The 16,137-nt window shown below is 35.9% G+C and overlaps 1 protein-coding gene and 1 long non-coding RNA gene across 3 annotated transcripts in view; both read left to right on the top strand.

Moving 5' to 3' along the window:
• LOC140696851 (uncharacterized) overlaps positions 1-16,137 on the top strand; it is a 513,284-nt gene that overhangs the window by 229,988 nt on the left and 267,159 nt on the right. The window lies entirely within an intron of this gene.
• Positions 8,332-9,270, top strand: OR4K13 (olfactory receptor family 4 subfamily K member 13). The gene has a single exon (XM_006218143.1). The coding sequence runs from the start codon at positions 8,332-8,334 to the stop codon at positions 9,268-9,270; it is 939 nt and encodes a 312-aa protein (XP_006218205.1).

Raw genomic sequence — 16,137 nt, forward strand, 5'->3', positions numbered from 1 at the left:
CAAGATCAATCAAATAACAAATACAATCCAGATTTTGACTCACAGACCACTTGATTTATGACAAAATGTTACTGCAGTTCAATGGGGAGTAAGATGACCCATTACATGAAATATGCTGAAGCAATCAGATATTCATAGGAAAAATAAATGTTCACTGCTCCCTACCTTATATTATGCACAAAACATTAATATAAGGCAGAACATATACCTAATTGTGAAAGGTAAAACAATAACACATTAGAATGTAATGAACATAATAAATTACCTTTATATTCTTAATTTCTTAAACAATACCAAAACAGACCTCACCATAAAAGTGAAAAAAAGGTGAATTAGATTTCATCAAAATTTTAAAAAAATGTTATTGAAAGAAACCGTCAAGAAAGTGAAAAGTTAAGACATAGACCAAAGAAGACATTTCACACACATATGTCTAACAGTGTTCTTATTTGTAGAATATATAAAGAACACAAAAATGTAATCTTCATAATATATGGCAGAGTTTCTCAATCTTGGCACTATTGACATTTTGGACTGGATAATTCTTTCTTTGTGTGTGAGAGGCTGTCTCATTCATTGCAAAATATAGAGCAGCACTCCTGGCCTGTATCCATTAGTTGCCAGGAGCAGCCTCCACATGTGACATTCAGCAATGTCCCAGATATTGCCGAATGTCCCTTCATTGAGAACCACTGATATATGACATCCAGTAAATAATTAATAAAATCAAAGAAGTAAGGTATGACCTATAACCAAGAGAAGAAATAACAAAGAGAAACATTCAGAAATGTTTTAGATAAGTAGGACTTTTAATTAAAGATTCTAAAATAGATATTGTATAAATAGTCAAGAATTTAAAAGAAAATATGAACATGAGAGGAGAAATAGACAATACAAAAAAAGAACCAAATGGAATTTTTGAAGTTGTAAAGTTCAGTGTACAGACTGAAAAATTCCATCTGAAGTACAAAGAAACAACAAAATCCCTGGATGGAAAATAGAAACCGTCTACCCTAAAGTAGACACTGAAAATAATTGGGGGAAAAAATGAACAGAGCCTCAGTGACTTATAAAAAATATCAAGTAATCTATCATATGTGGTATTGGAGACAGGGAGTGCAGAAAAAATATTTGAAGAAATAATGCTCAAAAAATTCTAAATGTAATGGAAAGTATAATCCCACAGATCAAAGGACAAAATGAAGTTAGACTGTCTCAGGAAACCAAAATGAAATAAAATAACATCAAGACACAGGAATGCTGAAAATGAGTAATGAAAACATCTTAAATCTGAAAGAGGAAAAAAGATACTTTATATTCAGTAGAGCAAAAAATTAATTTCGGACTTTTTTCAGAAACTATGCAAGCTATCTTTAAAATACTAAAGAATCCTCTCAACCTAGAACTCTACAACAAAAGAAAGGAAGAAAGAAAGGAAAGAAAGAGAAAGAAAGAAAGGAAAAAGAAAAATGAAACAGCTAAAATAACCATTTATGTCTAATGGCTACTAACTTAGGCCATTTGATTCTTTCCTGGTCAAATTAAAACAAGCTATTTGGATGATTGCTGGGGTTTCCAGAGTGAAGGGCATGTTGCTCTTTGTAAATCAGCCACATTAACTCCTAAAGACGGTAAGACTATTGAAAGAAAAGGGGAAATCTGCATGACAGTTGCTGTCAAGTGTCCCATAGCTAGCATTGCAGGAGGAATTAGGCTCATGACCTCGGTGATATTTAGATATTGATAGTCTCTTAAGCCAGTGGTCTTGCTGTTTGGTCAAGTAAATTGTCCCTAGATAATTGGAAAATAAAATCACTCTCAGCTTGAGTATTCAGTCATAGAAACCTTTATGGAAACTCTGAGGAAGATTAAAACAGGTCATATAAAAACCGCCCAAAAATTACCTGGTGCTGAGCCAGGAAACTGGAATGCTAAGGTGTTAGTCAGATGATTTAGGGATTCTTATAACCAGCCACTTGAGATCATGAAATAAAAGAAGATGGGAACATCCAAACAAAGAAAAGATGGGCATATTTCTTTCACACCTGCTGACGCCACTACTCTGAACTGAACTCAGTGCCCCTGAGAAAAAGAATCTGAAGATGATTTTAGGCAGATTTCTTTGAAATCAAGGGCCTGCACAAAACCAGCACATGGATTATATTGGGCTCCTTCCTGAAGCCCCAGTTGTCTAAAAATTAGTATTCAATAGAATTGACCCCTGTTCAGCTCTTAAGATCTGCTGGGCCTGTAACAGAAGCAACCACCGCGAATACAAGTGAAGGTTTACAACACTGGCGAGTCTATCAGTGTACTTCACATGGATACAATTTCTCTGATAAAGAAAGGCATTTTACTGTTACTAATATATAAAAGTGAGCAAAGAAACATTGGATTACATGGTATGTCACATTTCTTACCACTCTTCGAGCAGTGGTCTTATTGAAAATTGAAAACAAACAGTTCAGAGCATATCTTACTTCAAATAGGAGTGGACAAAGGCGTGAAAGTCTGCTAATAGTATTGAGAAAATGTAAAATTTAAATTGGGTATGAAAGAGAGCAAATGGGATACTCCACAGGAAAGGTTTCTTAGAACTGAAGGTAGGAATGAGAAAATAGAGGGAAATATAATTACCCAGTCTTCATGTCTTCTGTTTTGATAGGCTCGCTGGTGAGTAAAATAGTGCCAGGCCTAATGTTAGCATACAGTAAATGTTAAATGTTTTTGCATTTGATACTTTTTAGTACTCTTCAAGTAAATTTTCATATTAGAATTCCCCAGACCTAATAGTGGTTTTATATTGCCCCTCTTAACTGTTGTTTGTAAAACATACCAGTTTCTGTAATTATGCAGTGCCAAAAAAAAGTTTCCTCTTTTGTAATTTAGGGAAAACAACACCGCGTCTTTAATAATTCCCATTGGTATTTGATCATCAGCTGGGTATTGTTAGGTCTCAAAATATATTCTTTCTTTATCATCACCCACTCAATATTTATGATCCCTTTTTGCCAGAGAAAATATTTATTTTTGTCATTATTTGAGAGATAATGCCATTATTTTTGGAATGAGAAGCTGTCCAGATTTCAATATGCCCTGAGTCAAGTAATGTTCTGAAACACTCTGTAGAACTGGTAAGTCATGGAGGCAGTTTTAATGTAGATTAAAACAATATAGAAACATTCCTGGATACTGACTTATAATCATATTGTGTACAGATACAGTCAGATGTGAAAAGCCATTTAGAAGCTGAACAATCTGATAAAATTATAGAATTTTAGAAGCATTATTATTCTAGTTCGCATACAAATATAGCATGTTCTTATTATAAGTCTGACAACATGGGGCAAATTATATAATTAAATACACTTTATTACAATTCAATTTTATTTTCCATCATCTAAGCAGTTTCCATGTCAAACTTCATCGCATCAGTGTTATTGCCAATAAAAATTTTATAGCATTTCCAATCTATGCCAAAGAGTGATTGATTATTCAAGAAGTAACTGGCTGAATGGAATCTTCACTTTTGTTTTCAAAACTGTTTGTTATTCCCTTGTGCTTATAAACCTACCAGGTCTAACACATCAATTTCTTATTCTGCTTTTTAAACAAAAATACATCAGCTAAATTAACTAGTATCATGTGGACAAGAACACAACCTTTGGCAAATCTAACCTAAGCTATAATTGCTTTTATTTAATGTTTTTCTATATGAAGATTATAAATAATTAAAATATAAATTTTAATAGAATAAAGCATCGATATGTTCTGTTATATTTAGACATTTTGTTCTTTGTAGATCAAGCATTAAATGATCAATCACAATTTGTCCTTTTGATGACTGTCATCTCCTATTGACAGGGAGCAGGACCCTGTGGGCTCTCCCTAATACAAATCCTTTCTGCGCCCCATTTCTCTTTTGTAGGAAACAGTCTTCCTGCAGCCTCCTTGACCTTCCCTGAGTTCCAAAGGGCAGATTCAAACAGTTACTAATCAGGGAAGGGAGGGAACACAGAGACAAGGGAGGCAGGAGCAGTCAAGAAACAATAGTGCAGCCCGGGGCAAGGACCCACATTTTAGTGGGGCTCCTAATTCACGGGTCTCTCCCTCCGCTAACACTATGAGTAAATTTCAAATTCTAATGCCCAGTTCATGTATATTTATTACACATGAGTCTACACATTAGAATTAAAATGTTGATTTCAAAGTTTCATATATCTTTATCCCCAGCCATTTCAGAGTAATCTGAAAGTTTTTCACCTAACAAAGACAAGTTAATGCACTTTGTTTTCTGCAGGAAAGGAGGATGCTAGGCGGACAATCAAAATGATCCTTTTGAAAACATAGTCTTTATCTCTTTGCTCTGTCTTCTCCTGCCCTCTCCATACCCTTAGGGAGACTGTGTTCGTGTGTGTGTGTTCGTGTGTGTTTAAATTTTAGTGTTGAAAACCTATATATGAAAATGCCTTTTAAAGGAAAATCATAGATTAGTGCAAGTTAATACTATAAAAACAAAAAAGAACAAGAGTAGAAACATTCTTTGGTGTGAAAAAACTATTAGTTATATATCATTAGCTGTATTACTCAAAAAAAAAAACTTAACAGAATTTTTTTAAAGTTGTATTTTAAATATCTGTGTGCTTTCACTCACTCACTCCATCAACAGCTCTTATTGATGGCCTTTATAAACTATGTTATGAGACAAATAACAGTAATTTATTTTCAAGGACCTTAAAAATGATTTGGGGAAAGAAACGACACTAGAAATTAAATCCTACAAATGAAGGAAGCTTGGATTAGAATAAACTTGTCTAACTTTCTCCAGTGTTCCTTCTGTTTCAGAAGATTAATACTTTATACACTTGATATACTTATAAAATAATTAAGGTGTAGAACACATGATACAAGCCGTAAATACAGTGGAAATTGTTACGGGTTTCATATCTAGGGAAGGTTGTTGTTATTATTATTGTTGTTGTTGTTGTTGTTGTTGTTGTTTAGGAGAGAGGTCTTGAGATGCCAAGAGAGATTTGGTTATTTGGACACAGGAATTTGTGTAGCTAAAAAGAAGAAAACAAGCAAGGATGGGGAAAATATGTATGAAGAATGTAGAAAACCATGAGGTTGTTTCTGTTGAAATAGAAGTTTGATTTTTGCCACACTAGAAAATAGTATTGGATTTTTTTTTTATTGACATGTAGTCATTTTACAATGTGTCAATTTCTGGTGTACAGCATAAAGTTTCAGTCACACGTATACATATATATATTCATTTTCATATTCTTTTCATTATAGGTTACTATAAGATATAGTTCTCTGTGCTGTACAAAAGAAACTTGTTGTTTATTTTATATATAGTAGTTTGTCTCTGCAAATCTCGAACTTCCAATTTATCCTTTCCCACCCCCTGGACCCATATTAATCATAAGTTTGTTTTCTATGCCTGTGAGTCTGTTTCCTGTTTTGTAAATAAGTTTATTTGTCTTTTTTTAGATTCCACATATAGGTGATGTCACATGGTATTTTTCTTTCTCTTTCTGACTTACTTCACTTAGAATGATGATCTCCGGGTCCATCCATGTTCTTGCAAATGGCATTGTTCTTTGTTATGACTGAGTAGTATTCTACTAATATGTATGTAAATATACCACATCTTCTTTATCCAGTCATCTGTCAATGGACATTTAGGTTGCTTCCACATCTTGGCTATTGTAAATAGTGCTGTTATGAACATTGGAGTGCATGTATCTTTTTGAATTAGTTCCCTCCAGCTATATGTCCAGGAGTGGGATTGCTGGATTATATGGTATCTATTTTTAGTTTTTAAAGGAATCTCCATACTGTTTTCCATAATGGCTGCACCAAACTACATTCCCACCAACATTGTGAAAGAGTTCCCTTTTCTCCACACCCTCTAAAATATTTAACTTTTATGATGGGTAACTTTTATAAGGGGCTGATTGTGAAGGCCTAAGAGAATTCACAGATTTATAAGGTAGTTATGTAATTACAGTTTTTTTTAAAGAAAACAATGATATGATGAAAACAGAATTTTAAATAATGTTAAATTCCTAAAAACAAACCATATTTGTGGAGTGATGACATTACGTATCATCTACAGAATGAAATTCTATACAGCTGAAAAATTTAAGCATTTTTATGTGCTCATATGAACATACTTTTAATGTTTTAAGTGAAACACCCAAGGAAAATAACTATGTATATAGCATAAACATGGTTGTCTTAATAAAAGACAAATGTAATCATACACTAATACCCAAAACACATACACAACACACACACACAAACTTGTCTGACTCTTGCTCCTGTGTTTGTATTTCAAAAGATTTCAGAAGATTAATACTATACTAATATGCATGTTATTTTTCTTAAAAGCTATCTCAGAAACAAATTGTTTATAGTTAGTTATCCTATTATGTGTGACTTTTTTTCTATTAGTGTAAGCTTCTTTTATTTTTAAGTTAAAGGAAAATTACATTTCTAACAAATGTTTTTTAAAGTGATATTTGTTTCTGTTTTAAAATGCTTCAACATTCAATTTGTTATATGATTACAGTTCCCAATTCCTGTTGATTTTGTTTTAAAACTGATTTTAATCTAGATCCTGAATATGTATTATATAGTCCATTTATTCATTCATTCATTCAACAGACATTTGAGTGACATGCACTATTCTGGATACTAGAATGGGTATAAATTACTTTGTGTATCTTTGAAAACTGCCTTGCTCTCTTTAAAAGCAGTTTCAAAAGTTAAGATTTCAAAAAGAAGTGTCAGTATGAATCCTTAAAATATTAGACACATAATCTTTCTAGACATGGAGATGAATAACTTTACATACTTGATATAATTTAGTACTTTACATCAATCCACGTTTCTCTGAGTAGGAAATTGGCCAAAAGATACAATTATATAGGGAAAAATACATTCACCCAGTTGGAAAATTTACCCATGGGATTGTCTTAAAGAAACAGTATATAGCATTGTGACGCTTCTTTCTGTTTCTGATGATTAGGAGAGTAAATTGCAGGAAATTAATAGGGTACCAGAAAAGGAGATGCAAGACTATTCCTGGGAGTAATATAAGGCACCTGCATATGAAATTATTTTCTTCTCTCTGGTAAGTAATAATGGAAAAGAAGGCTATACTTTATTGAAAGAGCTTTGTAAAAACCTAGATGATTTAGAAATCACTAGTGATGAAAGCAAGTTTCTGAAAAGCAAAGCTGGTAAAATCAGTTTTGCAATAAGCATGGGCTGATGACAAAACTGTTTCATAAATGTAGATGATTTTACCGAAAGACCTGTATTTCTCTTACCAACATAGATTAGTTACCTCAAGCTCTTTTAGTCATTTTGAAGCCTGTGATAAATAAACCTGCACAAACCAACCAGTTACCCTCTATATAGCAACAAACAAGCTATAAGAAAATGAATGAATGCAAACTGAATATGAAATAAATTCAGTTACGTTTGACTGTGGGTTTTCTTCATCCTTCATATTGCTTACCAAATTCTAGAAGAGGTGTTTGATGTGAATAATGTTAAATTTTGAGTGAGTTATTACATATATGTGTGTATATATATAATTATTCAAAAGTGTTTTTCAAAAGTGTGTAACAACCATCACTATTACCAGAATAAGCTTGAGGGATTGCTGCAAGAATGAATCAGGGAAGAGTGAGGGTACATTTCTCAGGACCTAAAACCTTACGTTTAATTAACTAATGTTTTCATTCATAGTTCTTTACTAGAATCTATTTCAAAATATGATTCTTGAGGATCCTGGATGTATTTTCTACATTTACAATTCCCAGATTAAAAGCAATATTATTCAGTGAATATAGAACCCACCATGATCACTATCTTATTCATGGAGATCTTTATAGCGCAAAGATGTATTTGATATCATGTGATCCAACTTTTTAATTTTACTGCGGAGGAAACTTAATCCTCAAAAGAAGAGTTATATGTCTTGGGGTGCACAATGACTAGCTCAGCTAGATGTTGTATTGAAGCCTTCTGATTCTAAGTTCACAATCTATACAGTTGTGGTTTCATGTACTGTTTTTATTTTTGTTTTTCAGAAATACATATTCTAAATTCTACTGACTATTTGGTATACTTCTCTGGGGCATTTAGGAAATCATTGACCAATAAAAATCTCCCTGAAGTAGATGTCTGTAAGTTCAAGTACTGGTCTGAGTAGCAAAACTGGACCTCAACGTGAACCATCCTTTCTGTAAACACAATTTTCCTACTTCTTATTCTCACTCATTTTGATTATTATGGAATTAAGCTGACAGCATGGAAAAGGCAAACCATTCAACGGTATCTGAGTTCATTTTGCTGGGACTTTCCAAATCTCAGAATCTTCAGATTTTATTCTTCCTAGGATTCTCTGTGGTCTATGCAGGGATTGTTCTAGGAAACCTCCTCATCTTGGTCACTGTGACCTTTGACTCACGCCTTCACACACCAATGTATTTTCTGCTTATCAATCTTTCCTGTATTGATATGATCCTGGCTTCTTTTGCTACCCCTAAGATGATTGTAGATTTCCTCCGAGAACGGAAGACAATCTCCTGGTGGGGATGTTATTCTCAGATGTTCTTCATGCACCTCCTAGGTGGGAGTGAGATGATGCTTCTTGTAGCCATGGCAGTAGACAGATACGTTGCCATATGCAAACCCCTCCATTACATGACCATCATGAGCCCTCGAGTGCTCACTGGGCTACTGTTATCCTCCTATGCAGTGGGATTTGTGCACTCATCTAGTCAAATGGCTTTCATGTTGAATTTGCCCTTCTGTGGTCCCAGTGTAGTGGACAGCTTTTTCTGTGACCTTCCCCTTGTGATCAAACTTGCCTGCAAGGACACCTATATCCTGCAACTCCTGGTCATTGCTGACAGTGGCCTCCTGTCCCTGGTCTGCTTCCTCCTCTTACTTGTCTCCTACACAGTAATCATATGCTCTGTTCGGCACCGCGCTGCTAGTGGCTCCTCTAAGGCCTTCTCCACTCTCTCAGCGCACATCACAGTTGTGACTCTATTCTTTGCCCCTTGTGTCTTTATCTACGTATGGCCCTTCAGCCGATACTCTGTAGATAAAATTCTTTCCGTGTTTTATACAATTTTCACACCTCTCTTAAATCCCATTATTTATACACTAAGGAATCAAGAGGTAAAAGCAGCCATTAAGAAGATAAGGACTCGACATATAAATTCAGAACATACTTTGTAGATGACACTTCTGAAGAGAGAATCTCTCATATGGACATTGTTAACTTAAAATGTATTTCAACTTCTGTATAAGGAAACAGTAGGTATAACTGTTAAAAAGCAAACTCTTTTTGTTACCTGTAATGATTAAAAGCATGGTGTCTACAGTCTGGCAGGCGTGCATTTAAATCTCACCTTCACCACTTCCTCTCATGCAAATTTGAACAAAATGAATGTTTAATCCTTACAAAATACATTATTATTGTTGCTATTATAGCTGTTGTTATTAGTATTGATATTCTGCATTTACATGGTGTACACAGATGACATGTCACATAGCTGTTTAGCTGAGTGTCTGGCGAACCACTGTTCAGAGCTAGAGAACAGTATTTTGTAGGTAATCCCTACAAGTGTGTATTATTTTTTGTTTACTTGCTTATCACAGTGATTCTAATAATTCTTCACATATTTTGTGAGCCTACGAAGTGCCAGAAGATATATTCAAGGCTTCATGAAACAGTCTACGGATGGGGAGAGTGAACTAAATTTGCAATTGTGTTGTGGCATGAACAGTGCTCCATTACATGGATGCACTAGGTGCTGGAGGAGTGCAGAGGAGTGGCATCTAAATCAGGGCAGGGGCAGGGAAGTATTCCAGGAGAGGGAAGCATTTAGGGTAAGCACTGGCAAGACAGAGAAGAAAGACATTCCAGACAAAGGGGGCAGTACGGGAGAATGCCTGGAAGCAGGAAGCATGACATATTGGAGGAAGGACGTGTAAGTTTATTGAGCTGGGACAAGGGGGTTGATGGCAAGAGGTAGGGAAAATGCAATCTGATCACACATTATTTTATTTTAATTTTGATGAGGTCATTTTCAATTGTATTTTCTTGTTATTTCTGAAATGAAGAAAATCTACTCATATATACACATATATTTATGTATTTACTTGAAATTAGCTACTAAACTAAACTCAAAATAACTCAGAATTTTAGTCAGTTTTGGGGGTATTTAGTGTATAACGTTTCATCTGTGTTAAGTCTTTGTTTTCTTACTATTTTTCAGTATCTTATTCCATATTTTAGATCATGACATGTCTAAGACTTAATACAGTTTCTGAATTCTTTTCCTAAAAGCTAAAGAACAAAATTAATATATGCCATAAAATTTCTGAGATAGCTCAACTCCAGCAAGGATAGTTGCTGATTTTAATATGTTTATACAATATGGTGAATAATTATACATTTTTATGCAAATGACATAGTATTTGGGATGATAAAAAGTACAATTTGCATTTGGCTTATTTGATGTAGGTAAATTGACTAATTTCATTAGAGCTATTGTCAACATTTCCAATAGATAGAGGTTAAACTTTTAGATAGTATAAGAAATCTGAGAAAATGAATCTAGTTACAACTCCTAGCAAAAACTGAAACAAGTTTACAAGGAGCTTATGCGCCACCTGGTGACTGCAATCTCCTGTGTACCTCTTTCTAGCTTTAAACAAGAAAGCAGAAATTAGGAAGAAGAATTTACAAGGATGGGGTGAAGTTTTTCCAATCCCCCCAATAGACAGGCTATATGCAGTCCTAAGTCCTGGACCTTCCGAAGAGGCAGTCAGGCTGACTGCCCTCCCACTGTTACCGAAATAGTCACTTCCACAGACACATTTTAATATTATTTTGCATTTCCCTTCCCCTAGTACCCAGCAGCTAAACCCAGAATTCCAGTGGACATCACAACCCATTAAGTCACCAGTAGGAACTAGACTCTTCTGAAAAAGGCAAGGCAGACTAGTGACAAGAAATGATCTGGATGTCAAAATCATAGGTTATGATTTTTTTTAAATTTATTACCTATGATAGATTTATAAAGCTAAGTCTTTAACTGCCCTAAAAGTATGGATAAGCCTTCCAAATTTCAGAAGGAAACTAAAATATATATAATACTTACTATCACCTTAGTTTGCAAGATTGTAACCCTTTGTTCAGAGTTATTCTCCCAAATGATTTTATTTTGAACATAATTGGTCAGATAGGTTGATCTGTCCCAAGAAAAATAGGAATTGTTTGTGGCTACTAAAAAAAGAGTAGTCAAAAGCAATTCTTTAGTTTGTATTCAAAAGACAGATTTTTAAAAAAATTAATAGAGTTGGATAAGAAGTTATGTAAATAACTAAGCTATCTAGTGAAGTCTTTGGGTATCTCAGTGTTATTAGCTAGTTGCTGTTTTTATCCTCATTTTTATGTATGAGGAAATTGTGGCAGAAGGACTTTACAGTTTATGTAAGTTTCCACATCTAGCAAGTAGAAGAACTGAGATTCAAACTCAGTCTGTTTTTAGAAACCATGCACCTCTGCACAATTCTTATGCTGCCTCTGAAGTAGTACCCAAATTTTGGAAACCAGATGTGTAAATAACCTCCTTTTCAAAATCCAGAAAGAGTTTAAAACATACCAGAGGGCTGGGAAGCTGAGTCCATGGACAAATAAAGCAAAGGCTAATTATTTTCTCCTATATACTCCAGAAAAAAAAGTGATATAGAACTTCAACTGTTAAGACTCACTTGCTCACAAGTATTGGGGTTTTGAAAAGGACCACATAATATAAATATGGTGAAATTTACAAATAGTGTTGATTGTAAAAAGCTAAACACTAAACAGTAAATAATTTATAAATTTACCCATAGAAAGTCTAAAGAGAGGAGTGGGTAAGGTAGTGTCCCTCAAAAATTCATGTCCAACTGGAACCTCAGAATGTGAGCTTAGAAATAGCGTATTTGTGAATACAATTAAGGTAAGAATCTAAATGAGATCATGCTGGACTAGGGAGCTCCCTAAGTTGAATGAGAGTGCCCAAAGGAGACAGAAAAGCACACACAGTTACACAGACAAAAAGCATATGAAGACACAGTTAGGCAGAGATTGGAGTTATGCTGCCGCAAGACAAGGAACACCTGCTATATGTTTGGAGGAAGCCAGAAAGGATGCTTCCCCAGACCCTTCGGAGGGAGCATGGCCCTGCTGACATGTTTATTTCAGACTTCTGACTACGCCGTGTGGGAGATAAAATTTCTGTTTTAAGTCCCAATGCTTGTGGCAATTTGTTATGGTGGTCCTAGGAAACTAATTCAACCAACAAAAGTAGCTTCTTGTACGAGAAAAAAATTAAAGCTAAAAACAAAGTTGCACTATCAAATTAACATAAAAATCGAATATTGAATGATGTGAATTGATGGCAAGAATCTGGGAATAGAGTACTCATGCAGTGTGAGAGAATTTTTGCACTACTTAATGAAATTAAATATATGCATACACTATTGCTAAGCAATCTCTCTCCCCCACACACAGGTGCTCAGTAAGTGGCAGCTGTCCCTATAAAGACTGATGATGGGAAATGAGACTGCTTGGACAGACCCGCCACTGACCTCAACACTTCTCCCTTCCTCGGTGCCACACTGGCCCTGCCCAGGTGCCAATGCCATCAGCCACCAGCCAGCCCCTGGGAGATTTTAATATGCCCCCTTGGGGACTGGTGAGGGGGTGCTCCTTCCAGAGCACCTCTTCCCAGGAAGGCCCATGGCTCAGCCTAGAGGAGAGAGGCCAGTGTGGCATGTGGAGGAGACCGAGGACAGAGGGGAACAGAGAGGCTGGAACTCTGCTCCCATTCCTACCTCTACTTCCCCGGGAGGTTGTCCCTCATCATTCGTAGTGACCCTTGGAAGCTTCCCCGTCCTCTGAGAGCTCAGTCTCTGCTCTTCTTCCCTGCACTCAGCTCCACTGTGCTCTCAACTCTGCCAGAGAGTTCCCCCAAGCAGTTACAACACTGATCATTGTCTGGGTAGGGACCCCATCTATGTCCCCAGCACCTAGACCAGCATCGGGCACACCGAAGATTAGACACAGAGAGGCTAAGCAGCTTCCAGAGATCAACCAGAATTGGTCTAGGACTCCCACTTTTGATCACAAAGCTGGATTCCCTGTTCTCAGAGCCTTCAAGCAGGGATCAGTGGGAAGAGTGTGCTGCCATTGGAGGCAGCATCTGGGAGCAGCATTCCAGCCTTGAGATCCTAGGAGGAAGGAGCCCTCCACTGCAACAGGAGCTCAGCACCCACAAAGGCAGCCCATTTCCCATCTCATTGTGGAACTTTGGGGTCCCTTTTAGTTATTAAAAAAATGACTCTACTGAACATTTGTCCTCAAAGAAAACCTGGTACAGATATACAAAGTAGTAGAGCAAAAATGTCTTTAGAAATTACTCCAAACTAAAACATTACTCAATCATAATGCCTAGAAAAATCTGTTATAGAGTAGGAATTAAATATTTGCTGAATAAACAAACTAATAAATAAAATAAAATTTCTCACTATGTGACAAATAGATGTGAATGTTACATTTGCTTTTAGCAAAACCCATAAAAAGAATATTGAAACCGTATCGTGTCAAAAAGAGAACATTTATTAAATGCTAATATTTGAGTGAATTTGTTAGCATCACACTAGAGAAAGTTTCTCTAAAGTCTTATTCCTCCATTAATCTCACACTAACATAGTCTGTAGTTAATGTTAAATACTCAATACATAGTAGTTTAAAAAAAAGTTGAGCAGGTGATTCTATGCCCTCCATGATGTTTTTTTGCCTAAACCGGACCTCTTGGGTTAGAAATAACACCTTCCTTTTTGTGTACCGATTGTCCATGTTACATGGCATCTACCATAAAAATTTAACTTTCATTGCATTTTTTTTGTCAAGTGCCACTAATCAAGTCATCCCTTGAGGCTCATTTTTCTTATTCCCACTAGATTATTGCACAATCTCTGACATTTAATACGTTCTCAAGGCAAACTCATTTTAACCAATTAATGATTTAATTATATGAGGAAGATTTAAAGATTTAAGGGGTATCAATTATGTCTTAACCATCTTCAGTTTTGATGTGGCAGTGAAATGGTCAATTAATATATTTAAGAGGACAGTAGTGGCATGGGATTAGGAGGGAGAAAACAGTAGAAGAAAGTTGCTTATAGCAAAAATTATACTTTGGAAATCAGGATAATTGCAGGTTACTTATATAAATCCCAATTTATATATTGATATCAGATGACCTTTTTTTTATTTGTTAGTCCCTGTACAATTTAAGTTATTCTAAACATGCGTGGTTATCAAAGCTACTTTTTCTGTACATATCAAAATTGTTCCTTATTTGTAGTAATTTTAGTATTATTTTCTCTTACTGCCAGTAGCAGAGATTCCATTGAAATAAATGTCATTTCAAGGAACATTTAGTGCCTAGGTTATACTAGTCATTATGTTAGGTGATGGAGTAGGACGGATAAAATATAATCCCTGATTTTGAAAACATTAATGTTTAGGCATTTCTAGAGAAATACATGTTAATACTATAATTTAAAAGACATCATTAGAGATTTTCTTTTCTTTTAATCTGTGGAAATATGGGATCCTATTTCTGACATGAGCAGCTGTGGCCGGCAGCAGTCAGATAACCCGAGTGTGCGTGGAATCCTAGGAATCGTACGCAAAGCAGCAGAGGTAGAAGAGGCCAAATGAGCATTAAGGAAAGCAGCCGTCGTTGCTGTATGAATAAATGCTAGTGCTCCTTAATAACCGAGAGCAGTGGCAGATTTAGCTGAAGAATTTATTTTACAGGCTGGAGTGGAGGATTTTTGAAGTCATGGAAACTCTAAAACAGTTTTGAGAAAAAAGTTCATGACAAGAGAAGCAGTAAAAGCGATCAAAGAGCATTATTAAGAATGTTTCATCGGGACGGTTGGCATAAAAAGAGTAGAGTAGAAGGAAGCATGGAAATATGCAGCCTATGGGAGTCAATACGAGGCAACGTTATGGGGCTCCAGAAGGACTGTGGGCGAGTGTTTTAGTCTGATGTGCGTCAGACCCCTTCCCCAAGTAGTCTGGGCTATGTAGACATTTTTATTCTACTTTCAATTTTGTGGGTTAATATATGTGAAGAAATTCGTTTACTAACACTACAGCTTCTACCAAACAGGCAGGGAACTACTAAAGCCCCCTTCAGGGTCAAAGGTGACATTGTTTGTGTCCCTCTGAGACTGCCTATGGTCTGTGCCTGCTCTAGCTTCAGCCGCCCTGCCCAGGTGGTCTCCAATACAGTGCCCTACAGGCCGGGGCCCTGCCCCAGCCCCAGCCCCAGCAGCCTTGCCACGGCAGCCTTGGGTGCAGGACTCCCCAAGGACTGCCCCCAGCCTAGCCTGCTCCAGCTTCAGAAGAGGCTTACCCACACTGTGGTTTGAAATCTGCTTTACTCAAAGTTCACCAGTTTAAATGTCAATCTCGTTCAAAAACACTCTCCGTGTTGACACATAAAATTAATCATTATGTTTAATAAATCCTTCCCTACCTCCAAATCAAGTATTAAATTCCGTCGGTTGTCTCATGCTTCTCTGTAGCTCTTGGCTTTACATAATATATCTGCACCCACATAATGACTACATTTCAGAGACAAATGACAGTGATGTATGTAGCCTACTTCTACAGTCTTTCTTTAGCAATTACGATCTCTGTGTTTTAAACAAAGAAACAGAAACTTAGAAAAGTTTTGTTATTTCTTTTAGTGAATCGCAATTAGCTAATGCCACTGTAGAACTTGAATCTTTTTACTGCACTCAGATGCTGTCTTGGCAGAAAAATTCCTTATAAATTTGATTGTGCTTTTATACCTAATATGAAATTCAGTGTCATATGGATGGTTGCAAATGTGATTATCATTTATCAGAACATTCTAGGATATTGTAACTGGCATACAACCAATAGCAGAATAAGTTTGAATTAACTTCAAATGACTTGGAGAAGTAAATGGGATAATAATTATAAATGATCTGCAAAGTAACCAGGTC

Source organism: Vicugna pacos, chromosome 6 (genome assembly GCF_048564905.1).
Source record: "Vicugna pacos chromosome 6, VicPac4, whole genome shotgun sequence".
Taxonomy (NCBI): Eukaryota; Metazoa; Chordata; class Mammalia; order Artiodactyla; family Camelidae; genus Vicugna; species Vicugna pacos.

Bases quoted from the DNA above. Each gene is read 5' to 3' on its own strand.
- OR4K13 (XM_006218143.1), top strand. From the start codon at position 8,332: ATGGAAAAGGCAAACCATTCAACGGTATCTGAGTTCATTTTGCTGGGA.